Genomic DNA, 22,668 nt, shown 5'->3' on the forward strand with positions numbered 1-22,668 from the left:
GCTGCGGCGTCTGCGTTGTCGGAGGATTAGCTGGTTTTGTTTTCAGTTCAGGGGACAGAAGGCAGAAGCAGATTGATCACATCCAGGGGAGCTTTTAGCTTTTTGAGGGAATGACCACCAACAGCCGATCTCCCGGCGAACAACATTACACGGCTGGTTAACTCCTCGGGGAAAACAACACACTTTTCAGACTCTGAAAACACGTCGATGACACCAGAAGATGAAGATTTGTCGCCCGTCGTGGGGAAACGCCCCACTGAGGCCTCGTATCCAGTACTGGAGTTGAGGGGGGATGAGGGGGGACGGCATCCCCCCCTGAAATAAAAACGGTCAAAATCATCCCCCCTTTCTATCCCTTATGTCATTTCATCAATTAATGTGGTTTTACTGCTATTTTAACAGAAAAATAACTTATTTGACCATTTTCACCTGTTTCAAGTAAATTTTCACTTGAAATAAGTTGGAAAATCTGCCAGTGGAACAAGATTTATCTTCTTATTACAAGCAAAAAAATTCTTGTTCCACTGGCAGATTTTTCTACTTATTTCAAGTGAAAATCTACTTGAAACAGGTGAAAATTGTTGTTTTTTCCAGTGATGAGTCTTGTTTTAAGTGTAATGAGATTTTTTTACTAAAATTAGACTTTTTTTTTTTTTTTTATAAATCTTTTTATTGGTATTTTTGAGCAATAACAAAATGGTAAAAACAGATATCAAAACCAACCCTATCAAATATGCCATCTTTTAAAGCCCAACCCACCCACAATTGCAAAATGAGACATTTTAACTAGAAATAAGACAAATATTCTTGTTAAGATTTTGAGTTTTTGCAGTGATCCATTTTACTTATCCTGTGAAGGACAGAGTCATATTGATAAGTTCAGAAAAGTGTTTTTTATTGTTGTGTTTTGATGTATTTGATGTAAGCCCAGTGGATATTTAAAGCTTACAGAAGGCTGCATTTAACTGCTGCTATGTCATTCCTGCAGTATTTCTGCAGCTGTTTTGGTCACTGCTATTATTTGTAATATATTATATTATTTGTAATCAGCACAAATGATCTGTCCCCATATGATAAAATCCACCATCCCCCCTGATTTTTTTTTTACAACTCGAGTACTGCTCGTTTATCTTACAAGAAGGGGTTGAATCGGGTCGTTGGCCTGGACTTGAGCCGGCGCTGCGTCACGCAACTAAAACCATTTTATAGACCATGAAACTATTTTATGGTTTTCTCCTAATCAGAGCTCTGATAGAAGTCTTTTTTTTCTTTCCTCGTCGGCATCACTTTTCGCCGGTTTACGGATCGGTAGTAAGAAACCGGTAATGTATGCCAGGCTGAGAAGAGGTCCTTAAACAAGTACCAACATCAGATCTGCCTTGAATGTCCTTGAACCTGGAGTTTTGGACGTTGATGGAGCAGGAGAGATCTCCGCTAGCAGGTTAATGCCACACTGAAGTTGGTTTGTGGATCCCAGCGAGACTAAAGGACGACTAGACCTCAGATTGGATTATTTGAACTATTGGGTTGATAGAAATCTTTCCAAGATTCATGCAGAATAAATAAAACCCTGGCTCCATTATTAGGAATAATAGAATAACCTCCATTGTTTCGTCAGTGATATCACATTTGAGGTCTTTATATGTAGGTATTTATAACAGCAAAAAGGCCAATTTCTTTAACGGTCAGTACATGCATAATGATGACGAGAAAGATCAGAAAGAACGTTGTTATCTGAAAATCTCTCACCGGTTGGGCAGAAATGACCTAAGACGGTCATTTATACAACCTGCAGGATCAACAAACCCAACGTTTGGGACCGTAGACGTAACCTGGCACTTAAAGGAACACGGTCCTACTGAGCAAGCTCTGTGTTGTAAGGATGGAAAAAGGCTAAGAAAGTAAAAATAAAACTAGAAATCAGGCAAGGAAATGACTGTTGCAGATCTAAAAAATATGTGATTGCATCCCTTGACATCTAGGTTACAGGAGGTTCAGAGGTTAGTTGTTTTGGTTTTTGTTTTGCTTTTTGGTCATATTTTTGCACACAAACGCATTGAGAGGCTTGAAAACCCTGGTTTGGACCTGAGATTACATCGCTGAGCCACATCCTGGTAACCAGTACTCCAGTTGTAAAAGAAAATCAGGGGGGATGGTGGATTTTATCATATGGGGACGGATAATTTGTGCTGATTACAAATAATATAATATATTAAAAATAATAGCAGTGACCAAAACACCTGCAGAAATACTGCAGGAATGACATAGCAGCAGTTAAATGCAGCCTTCTGTAAGCTTTAAATATCCACTGGGCTTACATCAAATACATCAAAACACAACAATTAAAAACACTTTTCTGAACTTATCAATATGCAATAAGTAAAATGGATCACTGCAAAAACTCAAAATCTTAACAAGAATATTTGTCTTATTTCTAGTTAAAATGTCTCATTTTAGTAAAAAAAATCTCATTACACTTAAGACAAGACTCATCACTGGAAAAAACAACAATTTTCACCTGTTTCAAGGGGATTTTCACTTAAAATAAGTAGAAAAATCTGCCAGTGGAACAAGATTTTTTTGCTTGTAATACATAACAAGATAAATCTTGTCCCACTGGCAGATTTTTCTACTTATTTCAAGTGAAAATTTACTTGAAACAGGAGAAAATGGTCAAATAAGTTATTTTTCTGGTGTTATTTTTCTGGTGATGACTCTAAATGTTGAAATAGCAGTAAAACCACATTCATTGATGAAATGACATAAGGGATGGAAAGGGGGGATGGCAGTTTTGCAGGGGGGATGATTTGGACCGTTTTTATTTCAGGGGGGATGCCATCCCCCCTCATCCCCCCTCAACTCCAGTACTGCCGGTAACACAGGTCCATGGTAAAAGGTAAATGTATTACACTTATATAGCGCTTTCCATCTGTACTCCTACAGCCCCAAAGCGCTTTACACTGTAGACATTCACCCACACACTCACACACCGGTCGTCGGCGGAGCTGCCGTACAACGGCGCTGCCCTGAAAACCGGGAACAACTGGGGATTCAGTGTCTTGCCCAAGGACTCTTTGGTGGACACAGGAGGAACTACCAACGCTCTACCAACTGAGCCACCTACCCCCAGGTGTTCTCACGTCCTCAGGTGTCATCTGGGACAGGACGGGGAGTTGTGTGGGAGGATTCCTCCGACCCGCTGTGATGACGCACTGCAAACAATGTTTCCAAAGCACAGAGAGAAAATGTTGGTTTTGTAAGACGCCAGAGGGATCAACATGTCCAGAACCCGGGGTAACCTTGTAGAGATGCACAGTCCTGCCCCGTGTAGCCTAAATAAAAGATAACGTCTCACTCTTGCCTGTGCACCTGTGTAAATGTCTGTATGTGTGTGTGTGTCCAGCCGTTTACGTCCCAGGACTTCCTCCCCCCTGAAATCCACCACCTGGTGTTGTCTGGGGCTCGCCTCTGCCCCGCCCTGATGGTAAAATTGCCTCCGTGACCTTTTGACGTCCCGATTAACCACTAATACCCGCGGAGTAGGGCTGGGCGATATATCGAGATTTTAATATATATCGATATATTTTCAAACGCGATATGGTACGAGACAATATCGTTTATCGATTTAAATTTTTTTTTTTTTTTTTTTTTTTTTTTTTTTAATTTTGATATAGCTTATTTTGTGACAAATTGACGTGAATGTTTTATTTGAGATTTGCACAAATGTTTTGTTATTTGCACAACTGTCAACCTCAGTGGAAAAGTCTGCCTGTTACTGTCTACATTGTATTAATTGCACAGTGTATTTTAATTTAATTGTTATGCAGGAAAGGGATATTTGTTTTATTTTATTCAAGAAGCATTTTATTCTATATATGCAGGCAGTTTATTTTTATTTCATTTGTTTTATACATTTTGATATTGTGCAGACCTCTGTTAATAAAGGAACCTGTGTGACATTTGGCACGAGGCTTTGTATTAAAACTGACTGTTTTTTTAAGGGTTTGCCTCAGAAAAAAATTATGCTAACAGAGATGCTAACAGAGATGCTATGCTATAATGCTTTGGGGGAAACCCCAATTATGGCACAGAAAAAATATCGAGATATATATCGAGTATCGCCATTCAGCTAGAAAATATCGAGATATGACTTTTGGTCCATATCGCCCAGCCCTACCGCGGAGTAGAGTGAACGTGGCCGAACCTCCCCGGGGGTCGGCTCTGCAGTTCCCTTGCTCAACGGCTCAACGAGAGACCAAGGGAAAAGCAAACCGACCTCTGGTCAGCAGTCTAAGGCAACTTAATCACGAAGCTTTCATAACCCGCCATGAGAGGCAGGGGACTGTTAACATTAATAACCCATGTCATGCCCAGTAGGTGTTGCCAAGGCTAGATGCGCATTGCTGCGTTTGCTGCTGGTTGGGAGCCCAGAGCCGAGGTTCGGCGTGTGCTTGAATGAGGCTTTAGTAGTGGCTGTTTCTAGAAGATTAAACGTGGTTTTAATCTCACTCTCCTCTAACTCTTTAATCCACTCTGTCTTTTCAGGAGAACCAGAAGCTCAGAGAGCAGAACGACGACCTGAACGGTCAGATCCTCAGCCTCAGCCTGCACGAAGCCAAAAACCTCTTCGCCACCCAGACCAAGGCCCAATCTCTGGCGGCAGAGATAGACAACGCCTCCAGAGACCAGGTGAAGTCACAACACAGTGAACACTGTGCCTCGTCAGCATGTTGTGACTCCCCACGAGGACATGGGGACATGACGACATCTGTCCAGATCAGGGGTGTCCAAAGTCGGTCCTGGAGGGCCGGTGTCCTGCAGGTTTTAGATGTTTCCATGCTTTAAAGCTCCCTGACAGACATGGCTATGTGATTAACAGTTATGCAGACCTTGATGCCAAGCTGATGACGAGGACCTTTGGACACCCCTGGTCTAGATATTTAGAACAGCCCTAGCGGTGCGTCCCCAACCATTCATCTGAGGGTCCAATATGAGCTTAGTGACCTATGAAATGTGTTCCACATGTGTTTGTTCAAGTTCCCCTGTGCTTTCACATATGGACTCTTAGTCCATATGTGGACTCTGGATTTTAGTTGGGGCCCAACTGGTCCATTTTCTGACATGAGAAACACATTACTCAAACTATACGGGACCAAAACAATTAGCCCCCACTTGGGTCCCGTATTGGGCCCCATTCATTTGGCCCACCCAGGCTTGGCCCGTGGGGCTATTGAGGTTATAAGTAACTGAAACCATCCACCCATTTCAAATCCAAGCTCACTCTGTATCCGAGTACCGTATTTTCGCGACCATTCGGCGCGCCGTGTGGAAAGGCACACCCTCAGTTTTGTGTGTCATTTCTGTATTTTAAACACACACACGGAGTGCCGCCTTACAACACACACGCGCCGCACAACACACACGCAAGCATACATGTGTGCGTATTTGAAAATAGAGCAGGAGCAAAACTTAGTTTGATTGTACTTTATTTAAGTTATTACATTAATCAGTTGTCAGGACTCAGCGCTTCGGGCTTCATCCGGAGCCTGATCGCTGAGACCGGGAGAAATTATCAGCGCTGAGACCGGAAGAAATTATCAACGCTGAGACCGGAAGAAATTATCAACGCTGAGACGGGCACGAGCCAGATCGCGCTGCTCTGGCCATGCTGAGCAGCCGAGTCACTTTCCGATGCCGGCTTTTGCGAAAGCTCGTCGACCAAGCGGCAGCCGACCTCCCAGCCCGCGGGGACGCGTCCCTGCAGCTCGGTCGGGTGGTTCTTCCCGCCTTCGAGCCCACCTCCGCGGCGCAGCAACGTCTCCTTCTTGGTAGCGAGCCCGAATCTCCCCGTCCGCTCCAGGTGTCCCGCCACGGAGCCGCTGCCAGGCAATCACGGGCAATTCACGCGCCCCCCTTCCCCCTTTAACTTCTCATGGTGGCCTCAAAACGTCCGCCTTAAGCCTGAATTATGGTTCCGCGTTAAATCGACACAGAGCCTACCGTACAGTGCGCGTGGCCGCGTACCCTACGCCGTAGGCTCTGCGTTGGTGTAACGCGGAACCATAAATCAGCCTTTACGATAATACAATGGGCGCATTGCGTCATTGGGCGCGCGGCACATTTAAAAAAAAAAAAAAGACGTTTATATGCGCCTAATGGTCGCAAAAATACGGTAGGCCACTTTTAATCCAGGTGGATCCCACGTGGATTTGCTGTAGCTGGGTCATTACAGTACCTGCATGGGTGTGCACGTTAACCACCTTAGTGGATGTCAGAGAATCCATTCACTGCACTGCGCTGAGCAAGATTACCATTTAAAGGAGCCTTTTTCTCACCCATCACCCAAAGTTCAAATTAAGAAAGAAAGAAATATTGCACCGTTCCTTTTTGGGGTTTTTTGGTTTTTTTTTTAAACAATGAATGCATGATGGGGTTAAGTAGAATCAGACAAATTGTTCGGGTCTTGCAGTTGTACAGACTCATTGATGAGTCTCTTACTGAAACTGCTTTGTAGTAATACCTAACATCGGACAATAGTAGTAAACATTTGCATTCTTCCATATTTTAGGTAACAAAAATAACTCAAAACAGAAAAATAAATGCCGTGGGTGATACCAAGAACCGATGTGGGCACCGGCTTTTACTCTTGATGTTGTGTCGTTGATGAATTTGGAGTGTTTAACGTAAACTTTTGTCTGCAGCTGATGGAGGCCCTAAAAGAGCAGGAGGAAATCAACTTACGGCTGCGGCAGTACATGGACAAGATCATCCTGTCCATCCTGGACCACAACCCCTCCATCCTGGAGATCAAGAACTAGCAGCGAGGCAACCGCGGGGACGATACCTCCCCATTCAGCTGTCTGATCAGAACCTTGGGGCCAGTCAGGAACCCGTATACAAGGGAAACAAAGACTTTTTGTTTTGTTTCAGGCAAACCGATGTCCATCGCCTGCTGCTGGTAGTCGTGAGAAACTTTTCCTGCGGTACAAGGACTAAAGGGACTTTTCTGAGCCAGCGAACGCTCGCTGACTCGTGGTTCTCCAACCGAGACCATTCATCTCATTTCATTCTCTGCTGCTGTTATCTGTAGTTACTGTTTTGCGAATTTTTGATCTCATTTGAAAAGCTGCCGATTTCTACGCAGACATAATCTGCGCCCTACGTCCTTTTGAGATTCCCGAGCACCGGACGATGGCGTAGCGAGGCTAATACTGGAATCGTGGTACCAAACACTGTTTGGTACGGTGTCGAGAGGCACGTCGGTGAAACGTGCAACCGTACTGAGACGGACGAATAAGTTGTGAACCTGTTGCGAGACGGACATGAAGGCAAACCTGCTGCCTGACATCCGTCCTTACAATTACTCGTGTGGACAAGTAAGTGTTTCTAAGAAGAAAAGAGGCAAAAGTGGTCAGAGAAGGAAGTGAAGATGCTAAACGCAATGAACGAACAAGACTGTTGGTGTTGTGTGACGGACCGTTTATGCTTAAAAAGAAAAAAAGGATGTTTTGTAAGGTCAGCGAAAGTAAACTGAAGATCTTTAGTGTTTTGTAATTTCTAGAAAAACGTCTTCCAGGAAAAGTTGTGTCAATCAATCTGATGGTGAATTGTATTCACTGATAAGTGGCCCTTAGTGTGTCGAGACGAGCGGTAGTTTTGTGGCTTTAAGGCACAGAAGCTTCAATCAGGGGACCGTGTTTGAACCCGTGACTTCTGTCTCCGCGGCTGCCGTTTGCCGAGCCCGTAGAAGGTTCCCAGCTAATAAAAACACCCAAAACGATGTTGCACAGAAAAGTTATGATGTGAATGTACGTGATTGGCAGCCACCGTTGCTTCTCCGCTGGATGTGAACCTGCACCGGAGAAGCTGCTTTTGGTACTGAAACTGGATCAACAATCGCGTTTGCAGATTGTACACGAAGCCCCGGCGGCGCTCTGAAACTCTAAAAAACTGTAAATATCATGAATGTACAACTTGATGTGTCATTTTCTATGTGGCCAAAACTGCGTTTGTAATTAATTAAACCTTTGTAATTGTTTTGTTTTAGACGTGTAACACACAGGTGCAGCATTCTGCACCGTAAGATAGTGGGCATTGTTTCACTGGTGGGGGAGGGGACCAGACCGCACCGCCCGGACGGTTAACGACCTGCTGTATTATGTAATTATTCTAAACTTGAGTTTTGCTTTCTTGCACAAACCCTTTTTTTTTTGTTTTTGTTTTTTGCATGTATCATATTTTCATATTTTCTTCTGTCTGTGCCTTCTGAGGACATTTTTCAAGGTGACGTTGCCAGATTTACAGCTTTGTTTTTGACAGTACATTCTGTCTGACATATTATTATTTTTGACCTGTAAATGTTGTACTTATACAGTGCCGGTGTGTATTCTTATGCCACCCACCGCTGTTTTTCAGATTGGTACTAAGGAAACTATTTTATACTGCTTTGTCGAAAAATGAAACAAAAAAACGTAGGTTTCCCGTTAGCCGTAGCCTTTCTTAGTACTCACATTGAGTTATACTTTGTCAATGTAATTACAAGCAGTTTTTTTTCCGCCCCACACACTGGCTAATTTTTGGGGGTGTTTTTTTTCTCTCCTTTTTCTATTAGTTGTGCATTGTTCACTGATTTTCACTTTGCTAAAAAACTGTCTTTTTACATGGAGTCTTCCTACTTAAACCGTGACCATTTATGAGCAATATTAACTTATTACAATACCTGCCAATTTGTGTCTTGTTTTGCTTCACAAATGTCTTCTCTCCGTAGCTATATCACGTCATTCTAGAGTCGAATGAAACGAAACGGTACGTCGAGTTGTAGAAACTGTCAAAAACTCACTTCCTGCTTAAACCTATTATTATTATTGGGATATAGTAACCTTAAAATGGAAATAAAAATGGCTTTTGCAGTGGTCCCTGTCTTTGTCTTTGATTTAACACTCCTCATTTGAGCATCTTGAGCAGGGATCGGCAACCCAAAATGTTGAAAGAGCGATATTGGACCAAAAACACAAAAAACAAATATGTCTGGAGCCACAAAACATTAAGTCTTGTATAAACCTTAGAATGAAGACAACGCATGCTGCATGTATCTATATTAGTTCTAACTGGGAGAAAAAAGTCGAAATGTTGAGAAAAAAGTCGAAATTTCGAAAAAAAAAGTTGAAATGTCGAGAAAAAAGTGGAAATGTCGAGAAAAAAGTGGAAATGTCGAGAAAAAAGTCTAAATGTCAAGAAAAAAGTCGAAATGTCGAGATTAAAAAGGAAAGGAAAAAGGAAGAAAAAAGAGGAAAAAAGGGAAAAAAGAAGAAAAAAGGAAAAGAGAAAAAAAAGAAAAAGAGAAGAAAAAAGGAAAAAAAAGGTCAAACATTTTTGAAAAAGTTCCAGGAGCCACTAGGGAGGCGCTAAAGGGCCCCATGCGGCTCTAGCTGATCCCTGATCTTGAGTGTCTTTGGTAATATAAGACATTCAAGGACGGATTATCATGACCACGGGCCCTGGACACAAACTCGTTATGGGCCCCTACCTACAATAATATCCTACGCAGGGCTCCAGACTAACTTTTTTCACTAGGAGCACAGTAGCCCCTAACTGAAAATTTTTAGGGGCACAATCAGAAATTTTAGGAGCGCACATCGTTTATCGACACGCTAACCAAATGTTTACATTTCTACTACATTTCAGTGTATTAGTAATACGTATTTCATAATAGATTAATGAATTACCACAATGTGCTGTTTCAAATCCAGTGTTACATTTTATTGTGCATTTTTAAAGATGCCGCAACATAAAGTAAACTGACAGCACCATTGCTGTCATTATATATAAAAAAAACATACATTCACATGATAAAAAAAGTGCTTGGTAACAAAGTGCTTAGTAACCTTTCAGCCATGAATGTAACTGTTAAACACAGTACTTAACAAATGTACAAATATTGGGGGTACTGGCCAATAACATTTCCCTACTTGTGTCTTTACTAAAACCCTGAACTTACACCAGTCGACCAAATTCACTGCCTTCACTCAAATAACTAAGGATCTTACCAAGAAATATTCTTATGTCTAACCTAAAAATGCCATTACACCTGACAACACACATCACTTAAAAGGTTAGGTGTTTTTCCCACGTGTTAAAATTTAACTTTCATTTGTGTCAAGCAAATTTTAAGCAGTGTTCAAAATAAAATTATGAGATCTGCTGTATTGGAGCACATTTTATTTTAGTTAAAACTGTAGCGGGGACAGATGTTTAGAGAAACCTATGTATGTACCGGGTGAAGGCTGATTTATGGTTCCGCGTTACAACAACGCAGAGCTCTGCGTCGATTTAAGGCGGAACCATAAATCAGGCTTTAGAGGGGGGACATATCGGAGAACAACCAGAAGAATATAGAGTGGATTAAAAATAAAAGTTAAGCACTGAGCTACATGTGTCTCCCGTCTGGGCCATTGCAGACTCATGGCCTGAGCATGTTACTAAAACCAAACATACCCGCCGCCTCTTTCTTCTAACTTTATGTGCGCGCCGCGGCGGCAGCGAGTTGTGTCGCATTAAATGTCGTCCGGGCGTAATACCTGCTTTGAGCTGGTGAAATTAAACGAAAAAAATAAATAAATAAATAAATAAATAAATAAATAGATCCCCCAACTCATTCCCTTTCACACTCATTGGCCTGCAAATATGGGGGTTCATTGAGGCACTCCTTCCACGTTTAACGTGTAAAAAAAAAAAAAAAAAAAAAAAAAAAAAAACACTGGCAAATTTACTGGTCGCACGTGTGCGAGTGGACATGAAATTCAGTCGCACATACTCAAATTTTGGTCGCAAAATGCGAGCATTTGGTCGCAGTCTGGAGCCCTGCTACGTGCACGGCACTCAGTTTGGTCACACAATGGCGCAGAGAATCCACAATCACACCGTGTGATTGTGGATGGCGGAGTGGCGGAGCGTGGGTCTCAGTACCGAGGGGGCGGAGCATTCTCCATGGGCCTTATGATAGTCATTTTAACGTTCAACAACATCATCCTACCCATCAAACTACATTTATTCTCACTGTTATTGAGCCAAGCCTATAGGCATATGCTGCAGAAAGCAGAGTAAAGTCACAAACTTGTTCAGAAGAACAAACACACACACACACACACACACACACACACACACACACACACACACACACACACACACACACACACACACACACACGCCTGACAGCTGTCAATCACACGGCGCTGAAAACTCAGATAGTCACGGACTGGCTCAGTTCCATCTTTGATTCAGTTTAAATATTAAAAAAACATCACACAATCTATTTAGATAGATATAGACACAGCGGTCTATAACATCATTTCTGAGCTCTATAACAGAGAAAAGACTCTAGTCTAAATGACAACAACACAAAACTCATTCAAATAGGCAGCTGGTCAAAGGTACACAACATTCTGATAAATAAATTATTTATGAAGGTTCCACTGACTCACCAACGGTAGTTGACTCTTCCATAAAACTTTGTACATGCTTAGTCCTCTTTTAAAGTTTAGCTCATCTCCTTCATGGCCGCAAATTTGCCGAGTCGGCAAATTGGCTCTAACTGTTAAGGCTGATTTATGGTTCCGCGTTACACCAACGCAGCGCCTACGGCGTAGGGTACGCGGCGATGCGCGGAGGCTCTGCGTCGATTTAACGCGGAACCATAAATCAGGCTTCACATCCAATCAGTGTTGACTCACAGCCCTGATGCGTTCAGGACAGTTGTAAAGTAAGAATTAGTCTACACTGACCGCACAATGCACATTTTATCGTAATTATAGCCTACAATTTACGATTATATATGAACGTATCACACAAAACGGGGCCCTATCATTAGGCCCTATGAGCTTGTAAATGTATTTTAATTTACACATAAAAAAAAAACAAAATGTTTGAAAGCCGAGGGCCCCCATTGGCTCCAGGGCCCTGGGCACACGCCCACTTTGCCCATGCGGTAATCTGTCTGTGAAGACATTTGATCCTACAATAAAAGAACCCAATCCCGTTCAAGCAGCCCAAACTTATTTGTTGAAGACTGCTCACCTGGGCTAACGGTAGAGACCAGCTGGTTTCACTAACTGACTTCTTCCTGGGTCTTCAGGTGGAGCGAACAGAACATTTCAAGACCTTTCCAGGTTGACTAACCAGGCTACAAGCCAACGGCCAACCCATGACGCTACGCTGAGCTTGGCTACCCATTTCTGAGTCTCCTAGTCTGCTACCGTTGCTCGTTGACCTGCGAGTAGCCGCGTCCCCACCAGGCTGAACCCAGTGCTGTTACCAGCCCTCTTGGTCAGTGGCCACCATCGGGCCCCATAGAACCTTGTTAGTCCTCATTTTGCCTCTAATGGCGCTTTTCCACTAGTACCTACTCAGCTCGACTCGACTCACCTTGCCCTCGTTTATTTTCAATACCCAGATCAGAAGTAGGAGGTTGGAGCTGCTGTGACGTATTTGATTGTTTGATCTCAACGGAGAAGACAACACTAAAGATGTAGAACCTGGAGGAGATGATAGATGTGCTGCTGGGTCTGCGGCTTGTGTTAGATATCCAGGTCTGGATTTAGCGAGGCCCACTAAGGTGGGCAGACTGAAATGTAGGGTGGGCAACAAAAAAATGTTGGGGGGTCAAAGCCCCGAAATGCATAGAAAACTATGCTATCATCATATCAGTTCATCTATCTTCTCCTTCTTTGACCAACAGTATGCTAACCCAATTGCCCTTCCTGACACTACCCTCTGCATTTACCCGGGCTTGGGACCAGCACAAATAGGACACTGGCTTGTGCCCTATTGAGGCTGCATTTATTTATGTTTTTTGCTTCTTTTTTTTTTTTGCTTTTTTTTTTTTTAATCTATCAATCAATCATATCAGGTTATCTATCAGGTGAGGTTATCTATTTATCTATCCATCTATCAATCATCATATCTGGCTTGTGCTCTGTTGAGGCTGCATCTCTCTCTGTCTATCTCTATAACATGAGTCTTCTGTTTGTCCTGGCAAAAATTCATTCATTCAAACAAATTCATCCATGTCTAATGTATTTGTTACAGATTTCTCATGTGCCAAGATGACCAAGTTCTTTTTTCTTTTGTGCAACATGGTGCGACGGTAGGGGGTTAGGACACGTGCAAGTGTGGAGAAGGAACTCTCACATGAAGCTGAAGACACACCAATTACAAGGCCTGTCACATACAACTTGTGCAACACAGGAAATGCTTTCTCGTATGTCTTCATGTGTTTAGACACAGTGGCCAGGTCTGTTTCATTTGGACAACATTGGCTTTGCAACAATGAGTTTGCTTTTCAGAGTCACATAGTCTGTTCCAGTTCCAGTAAGTGCATGCAAAGGTTCCAACAAGGTAGAGTCTAGAAATCTCTCAGAATAGGGTACAAGGCTTGATATGGCTGTCATTAGGTCTAAATTCTTCTTTGAGAATCTGTTTTCCATTTCTGAAATGGCCCTGTCGAGGACGCTGAGCAAAGACTGAGAGGGGGTGATGGTCGGGTTATCAGTATCTGCATGACCCACAGTTGACAACACAACACTTTCACCAAGGTGTTTGCTCAATATTCTCCTTCTTTTAGGTTGATGTGACACACCCTGATCCTCTGCAGATAACTGTGAAAGCTCAGTCCAGCAATCCTCTTTGCGGATGTCTTTCAAGGACTCCAGTGTTTGAGTAACAACCAAACCTGCAGAACACACATCCACAGCATGAGACTGTAGAATTCCATTTGCTGGTATTAAGACACTAAGCACCCGCACTAGAAATGTGCCAATCTCAAAGAAATGTAGCCTCTTAATTTGAATTAAAAGGCCTGATGCCGTTAGGGTTGGCCTCCGGGACTTTTTACCTGTGTTTCAAAACAAGATATGTCTTGCCTTTCTCAGTGTTGTTACAGCAAAACTGAAGAGAATATGGCTATATGAAGTAGCATGTGATGTAAGTAACAAATAATTATTTTAATTTTAAAATGTTGACCTTGTCTACTAAGATAACTGGTAGCCAGAGCAATAGCAGGACTAAACAAGTTTATATTTTGGACCATATGTGTATCTGTCGAGAATCTGCTACTATTACCATGACCCTGGTTATGATTGAGTAGCTGTCACCTCTGTTCTTCTTTAGCCAGCAATGGTCCAATGACAGACGCCAGCTCATCCATCCATCCAACCATCCATCCATCCATCCATCCATCCATCCATCCATCCATCCATCCATCCATCCATCCATCCATCATGCATCCATCCATCCATCCATCCATCCATCATCCATCATCCATCCATCCATCCATCCATCCATCCATCATGCATCCATCCATCCATCCATCCATCCATCATGCATCCATCCATCCATCCATCCATCCATCCATCCATCCATCCATCCATCCATCATCCATCATCCATCCATCCATCCATCCATCCATCCACACATCCATCCATCCATCCATCCATCCATCCATCATGCATCCATCCATCCATCCATCCATCCATCATGCATCCATCCATCCATCCATCCATCCATCCATCCATCATGCATCCATCCATCCATCCATCCATCCATCATGCATCCATCCATCCATCCATCCATCCATCCATCATCCATCATCCATCCATCCATCCATCCATCCATCCATCATGCATCCATCCATCCATCCATCCATCCATCCATCCATCATGCATCCATCCATCCATCCATCCATCCATCCATCCATCCATCCATCCATCATCCATCATCCATCCATCCATCCATCCATCCATCCATCCATCATGCATCCATCCATCCATCCATCCATCCATCCATCCATCCATCCATCCATCCATCCATCCATCCATCCATCCATCCATCCATCATGCATCCATCCATCATGCATCCATCCATCATGCATCCATCCATCCATCATCCATCCATCCATCCATCCATCCATCCATCCATCCATCCATCCATCCATCCATCCATCCATCCATGCATCCATCCATCCATCCATCCATCATGCATCCATCAATCATCCATCCATCCATCAATCATCCATCCATCCATCCATCCATCCATCATGCATCCATCATGCATCCATCCATCCATCCATCATGCATCCATCAATCATCCATCCATCCATCAATCATCCATCCATCCATCCATCCATCCATCATGCATCCATCCATCCATCCATCCATCCATCCATCCATCCATCATGCATCCATCCATCCATCCATCCATCCATCCATCCATCCATCCATCATCCATCCATCCATCCATCCATCCATCCATCCATCCATCCATCCATCCATGCATCCATCCATCCATCCATCCATCATGCATCCATCAATCATCCATCCATCCATCAATCATCCATCCATCCATCCATCCATCCATCATGCATCCATCATGCATCCATCCATCCATCCATCATGCATCCATCAATCATCCATCCATCCATCCATCCATCCATCCATCATGCATCCATCCATCCATCCATCCATCCATCCATCCAGCCATCCATCCATCCATCCATCCATCCATCCATCATGCATCCATCCATCCATCCATCCATCCATCCATCCATCCATCCATCCATCCATCCATCATGCATCCATCCATCCATCCATCCATCCATCCATCCATCCATCCATCCATCCATCCATCATGCATCCATCCATCCATCATGCATCCATCCATCCATCCATCCATCCATCCATCCATCCATCCATCCATCCATCATGCATCCATCCATCCATCCATCCATCCATCCATCATGCATCCATCCATCCATCCATCCATCATGCATCCATCCATCCATCCATCCATCCATCCATCATGCATCCATCCATCCATCATGCATCCATCCATCCATCCATCCATCCATCCATCCATCCATCATGCATCCATCCATTCATCCATCCATCCATCATGCATCCATCCATCCATCCATCCATCCATCATGCATGCATCCATCCATCCATCCATCATGCATCCATCCATCCATCCATCCATCCATCCATCCATCCATCATGCATCCATCCATCATGCATCCATCATGCATCCATCCATCATGCATCCATCATGCATCCATCCATCCATCCATCCATCCATCCATCAATCATCCATCCATCATGCATCCATCATGCATCCATCATGCATCCATCCATCCATCCATCCATCCATCCATCCATCCATCCATCCATCCATCCATCATGCATCCATCCATCCATCCATCCATCCATCCATCCATCCATCCATGCATCCATCCATCCATCCATCCATCATGCATCCATCATGCATCCATCCATCCATCCATCCATCCATCCATCCATCCATCATGCATCCATCCATCCATCGTGCATCCATCCATCCATCGTGCATCCATCCATCCATCCATCCATCCATCCATCCATCATGCATCCATCCATCCATCCATCCATCAAGCACTTTATAAGCACTAAACCGAAAACGACATATATTTAACTAATAATGAATGCGGTATTTAACGGTGTTTTGGCGCCCCCTGGCGGCGGTGTGGAGCAGCTTCCTCTCCACGTGGCTGCAGTTCAGGTGAGATATTACAGCAACGGGGAGGCTGCTGGCAATTAAGTTGTATTTATATTAATTATTTAAGCATTATTGGGTGTTTGTTTGCTTTAGTTTCCCGCTGAAAAGCGTTAAAGTGTCAAAGAACGACGTGGTGAAAGCTGCTAACTGTGGCTAATGGAGGCTCGATGAAACCGGTGAAACTAATTAACTATTAACACATTTATACCTTATTATTCTGGATAAAACCCGTTTTCCGGCTAAAGCTTTATAAAGTGCGGGCTTTCTTTTTTTGTATATTACGTATACAAGTAGAAGAACAAGGAAAAATGATGCGTAAAAGTGATTTTTAAAGTAAAATCAGCTAAATTGGAAGTCAATTAAAGTTGTTTTAAAAGTCGAATTGGGGTTAAAAACTAAAAAGTGTGGAAAATTTAAGACGAAAGAAAAATCAATTTTGCATGTCCACATTTGAAAGTAGTAATTTCAATAAAGGGTGTTGAAATTCAACCGATTTAAAATAACACGAATCCATGTAGATTTGAATTTTTTTACATTTTATTAATATACAGGACTGTCTCAGAAAATTAGAATATTGTGATAAAGTTCTTTATTTTCTGTAATGCAATTTAAAAAAAACAAAAATGTCATACATTCTGGATTCATTACAAATCAACTGAAATATTGCAAGCCTTTTATTATTTTAATATTGCTGATTATGGCTTATAGTTTAAGATTAAGATTCCAAGAATATTCTAATTTTTTGAGATAGGATATTTGAGTTTTCTTAAGCTGTAAGCCATGATCAGCAATATTAAAATAATAAAAGGCTTGCAATATTTCGGTTGATTTGTAATGAATCCAGAATGTATGACATTTTTTTTTTTTTTTTGTAATTGCATTACAGAAAATCACAATATTATAATTTTCTGAAACAGTTTGTATATATCACCTTTGGGATCTGTCATCACCAAAATGTAAGTGGAAAAAACATGTACTTTCAAACATTTTAATGAATCTGGATTGTACAATCTTAGTTTCGACTAGACCTGGCCAATTAATCGAAAAAGCTATAAGATATTTTATGTTTTGTACATGTTTGAAACATTAATCTACAAGATAAGTTATTTATTTTCTCCTGTAAAGAGCATGATTGTTTACAACTAAAGTGTGACCTTTGAAAAGTTATTTTCTATTTTTAATTGGCTTTATTTCAGATATTTTGTTTAGAGAGACAAAGAAAGAGATTTAAAATACTTTCTACCATTAACTTTATTAGTAAAGTAATAATGGAAGTTGTCTTTTTTTAATGTATTTTTTAATGTATTTTTTAATACTAAATTGACTTATCTTGTATGGACTTTAATTTTCAAGTTGCAAATGCTTTAATTACAATAGTTGGTATTCAGTAGATAATCTTAAATAGCAAATTCGTATGTGTGTGAAAGTTTTTTTTGTATGTATCTGGTGATTTATTTATTTTTTGTATAGTATGCAAAATAATTGTTGATTAATCGTAACCGAGGTAAAATGTTCAATTAATTGTGATGTTGACATGCGTCATAATCGCCTAGCCATGATAATGTCTTTTGTAAAATGTGTATTTGTCTTTTAATTCTTATATTTAAGAGTTTTCTAAAGCTCTTTTTCTTCTGTAATCTTACCAAAATAAGGAACATCTTTCCCAAAATCACGTGCTCATGAAAACAATACTTTTTCTCCATATATTTAATTTCTTTTTACATTTGTTTTTTCAGAACCAACCATTGCAAAATGTAGTATTAAATTTGAAGAGGTAAAAGAAAAACTATTATATGCAATTGCTGAAGAAGCTGCTACTGGGGATCCTGCTACTGCTTTAAGATTTCAGATTAAAGGTTTATTATCAATGAAATTATTTCTTTGCTGTCTACAAGGAAGGCCAAACAGTGCAGTCTGCATATGAAGTAGATAAGTAAACAGTAAAGCTAATTAAAAAGGCAGCGTCTGAAAAACATAGTAGAAATATTAACAAAGCAAAAATATAGAATAATAAAAACTATATACAGATTATGCAAATTAGGGTGCAACCTCAGATATGTGTGCAATAGTCAAATTTAACCTAACATCATCTATGATTCCTGGCTGGAAGTCAGAGGTTTCCATGGTGATGACTTCTGAGTGATGGTTGATGGGGTTTCCATGGTAAAGCTAAAGTGCAGTCTGATTTAGTGAAAATGCATTAAAACTTAATCTCTAACTGAAGCTGATTTAAAGAGAAACCATGAGTCTAAATGAAATGTCTTGTCCTCCGTGAGAATTCCCACCACACGTACGTGTTTGGAGGGTAAAAACCGTCAATATATGGGTGAGTTAAAACAGCTGTTTGGGGTTTATTTGATTTTATTTCTCTAAGGAGGCTGAGCCATTTTCTCTCATTTGGACGAATTTACGTCTGTTGCCGCAGAGAGTTTGATTGTGTGTGTTTCTTTTACATTTGCAGATATTGCTGTCAATTGCACTACCTGTATATCTCATGAAAATGTTTCTTCTCTTTGTAAAAGTGGAACCCATTTCAGAGAGTAATCAAAGCACATCTCATGCGTTTGAGCGGATCATTTTGGTGTTTGAACCACAGTTCTTCATTAAACGCTGTGGTAGACCTGGGGGCCATAAACCGAAAATATAACATTGCCGACTTTCACTGCCATGACCAACGTCAATTTTCCCATGTCAGTAAATTTGCAGTTTTCATCAAAAAAAAAAGAAAAATAAACATCTGTTTTGACTGTGTGCTGATAGGCTAGTTTAATTCCCCGTTAAGACGGCGTGTCTGTAATCACGTGACTTCATCCATCCAGTCTGAACGAGAAGGGAAACCCAAGAAAATGACTGATGGTTCAAACGAAGAAGCGTCTGACAAAACAGAGCTGTCTAGTGTGAGACTCGCGCATTTCAACAAGTTCACACTAATGTTGTTTCTGTCAGCCTGTTTCAATTTTAGTTTTAGTCTAGTCTTTGGGTCGAGCTATCATTTTAGTTTTTATAAATTTTTTTATTAGTTTTTTACAGACATTTCGTCTCGTTTTGGTCAACGAAAATTAAAACACATTTTAGCAGTTTTTATTTTGTAATCTACATTTTAGTCTCGTTTTTATTCCTCTACGATATTGCATTATATATTTAATCATCGTTATCGTCACATGACAAGCATTTTCGTTGTGTCTCGTTTTCCTCAGGTGATAAAGGTTCGTTGACGATGATATTTAGTCATAATTTTCGTTGACGAAGGCAATTTTAGTTCACACACTCTCACGTGGCATTTTATGCTGAGAAATTAATTTCAGCGCACAGTAACTCCAACATCTTACAAACGAGTCACGGTTCGCTACTTTGCCCTGAGCTCTCAACTCGGAGTCACCGAGTTATCGTACATTATGGTATATTGATTTCAGGTCATATACGATGTGGCATCAAGCTGCTCCACTTCCTCTGGGCTTATTGAAACTACTTTGTGTTCCAGATGGCGTGACGCCTCAAGAGTGCTGTGGAGTTTGACGGCGGTCCCGTAACAAACACCTGAGAATCCAGAGATCTGGGCGGGTCGACCAGGAACAATCGTGGTAAATAAACGGAGTAAGTTTCTCATCATGGCTGCCGCCACCAGAACCTGTGAGGTCACACCGGTCGTCACGCAGTTCGGTCCCAAACCGCTGCACGTGATGAACGGTCGTATTCTGCACGGCTGCAAGAGCCAGAGCAGGAAGACGAAGGAACGCGGGAGACGAGGAGACGCGTCCTCGTCCTCGGCCTCGTCCTCGGCCGTCATCAGAGGCTCTGCAGCCGGAGAGGTCGGGGATCCAGCCGTTCCAAACGGTTTTACAGCCAACGGTGTCATAAACGTTGGCGCTCCGCCCCGTCAGCCCCGTCAGCCCCGTCAGCCCCGTCAGCTCAGTCATACGGGACCGGGTCGGAACTCTGAACCGAGGAAGAATCGAAAAAAAAATAGGAAATCTGGACACAAGATGAGGAGGTGAGCACCATTAACATACACAAATATATCCAGTTATTTATTACAGACGTCTTCTTTCAGTCAAGTATTTTATTTTTTGTATATACCGTATTTTCTGGACTATAAGCTGCTACTTTTTTCCTAGGTTTTGAACCGTGCAGCTTATACAAAGGTGCGGCTATTCTGTGGATTTTTCTTCCACCGCTCGGGGCGCTCTAACCGGAATTAGAATCAAAACTACGACAAAATAAATGCAAAGAAGAATACGCTACTTCTTCTTTAGCAGATAGAAGTAGGTAGAAGCAGATTTCAAATGGATAAATAAATACCGGTTATTTTCTCTTGGTTCTGTCCCGTTTTAATCAGCGAAGTTGCTGCCGTGTTAAAAGACACTGTTAGGAAAGGATCTATTTAGGTACAAACATGTACATCATTTACAGTTCAAAATCCTTCTGTACATGTAGTAAATATCTAATCTAACAACATAAATATCTGCGGCTTGTATATCTTTTTTTTTATTGTTTTTTTAAAATAGAGCGGATGCGGCTTATATGCAGGTGTGGCTTATAGTCCAGAAAATACGGTATATTAGGGGTGTACAGGTAAAGAAAAACCACGGTTCGGTTCGTACCTCATCATGGTTCGGTTAATTTTTAGTCCAGTAAGGGGGAAAAAAGGACATAAAAAATGTTTTTTGTTTAATTTTCAACTTTTGCAAACTACGGTTTATACATTTTCTTATAAGATGAAGCATTAAAAAAAAATAAATAAATAAATAAAAAATAAAAAAATATATATATACATCACACACACTTTTCAATTAGTTTAAGGTTATTTGTTTGTGTTTAGGTCACTTATATCTGCATACGGTAGAACACAGGAAAACAATGTTTGACCCTGCCTTTATCTGGGATTTATTTATTATAAAACATTTTGCTAAACCTGGTAGTTACAGTTACAGTAGTACAGTAGTTACAAAATGATAATTCTGCAACGGCAGCAATAAATTGTTGTTTACATTCAAATTCCAGATAAAATATAATTAGGCAATTGCATGAAATGTAGAAGCTGAAACTGAACATGCATTAAAAACAAGATCTACTGTATGTTAATCTCAGAAATAGTGAATAAATTAGCTCATAGATGAGTTTAATATCTTATCTCTTATCTAGTTATTACTCGATACTGAGTAAGAAGAAGAGTGGAAGAGTGTGATCTGGTCCCTTTGAGATGAAACATTTTCTTCCACTAAATATGTTGAAAACAGTAATGACTAAGGTTAAAGGTTATAGGATGGATTGTGATTTCCAGTAACTTTTCTTCTCTCCTGGAAGTCCTGATCGGTCACTGCTGCCGCCCCGAGAGCAGGAGGACTGGGAGAGTGAGATCCAGGACAACTCGCTGCACAACTGGGAACAGATCTGTTTCGGATTCAGCGCTTACGGTAATGGAAACTATTGTACGTGACAGTAGCGCCCCCCTCAGGATGTTAACGTTCCTACAGCCACGGTGAAAAAGAGCCACTTCTGCATACAACCCTTAACCTTAAAAGTCTTAACTTCAGGTGAAAACATGACGGTTTTGTTATTTATTTAATGAGAAACGCCCCCAATTTTGCCTTAACCGATTCTAAATAATAATTTTCTGTATCAGTGTGAGAACTTTGGGTAATTGAGTGTATTTTTATTTATTGTATAATTCTTTTTTTAACCCTTGTGCTGTCTTCGGGTCAAGGAAGGAAGCAAGGGAGGAAAGAAGGGAGGAAAGAAAGGAGGAAGGGAGGAAAGAAGTTAGGAAGGGAAGGAGGAAGGAAGGGAGGAAAGATGCCCAGGATGGTTTGGTTCTCTTATGGTACTTTTCCACCAGCACCTACTCATCTCTACTTGGCCTGGTTTCTTTTCCACAACAATTCAGCACCTGGAGCAGAAGTAGGAGGTTGGAGTGAAGCTGCTGTGACGTATTTGATAAGATTTTTCCGATTCTATTTTCGATTCTGCTGAACGATTCGATTCTTTATCGATTCTCTTATCGATTGTCATTTGGAAAAAAGGAGAACAAACAATTTTAGTATCAACTTTTTTTTTATATCTTTGAACAAAAAAATATAAGTGAGGTCT

General features: G+C 41.3%; 1 protein-coding gene across 4 annotated transcripts in view; it reads left to right on the plus strand.

Annotated features, from left to right (window-relative positions):
- Positions 1-6,966, plus strand: part of rab11fip4b (RAB11 family interacting protein 4 (class II) b) — a 112,529-nt gene extending 105,563 nt beyond the window's left edge. For 3 of the 4 annotated variants that reach the window (XM_061732187.1, XM_061732273.1, XM_061732007.1), the window contains exons 12-14: positions 3,404-3,484; positions 4,546-4,689; positions 6,702-6,966. In XM_061732187.1, coding sequence (XP_061588171.1) covers positions 3,404-3,484; positions 4,546-4,689; positions 6,702-6,818 — 342 coding nt within the window. In that variant the 3' untranslated portion in view covers positions 6,819-6,966. The remainder of the gene's footprint in view (positions 1-3,403; positions 3,485-4,545; positions 4,690-6,701) is intronic. The other variant, XM_061732095.1, reaches the window with a different exon arrangement.
- Positions 6,967-22,668: the final 15,702 nt, after the last annotated feature.

The sequence above is a fragment of the Cololabis saira genome, chromosome 1 (genome assembly GCF_033807715.1).
Source record: "Cololabis saira isolate AMF1-May2022 chromosome 1, fColSai1.1, whole genome shotgun sequence".
Lineage (NCBI taxonomy): Eukaryota > Metazoa > Chordata > Actinopteri > Beloniformes > Belonidae > Cololabis > Cololabis saira.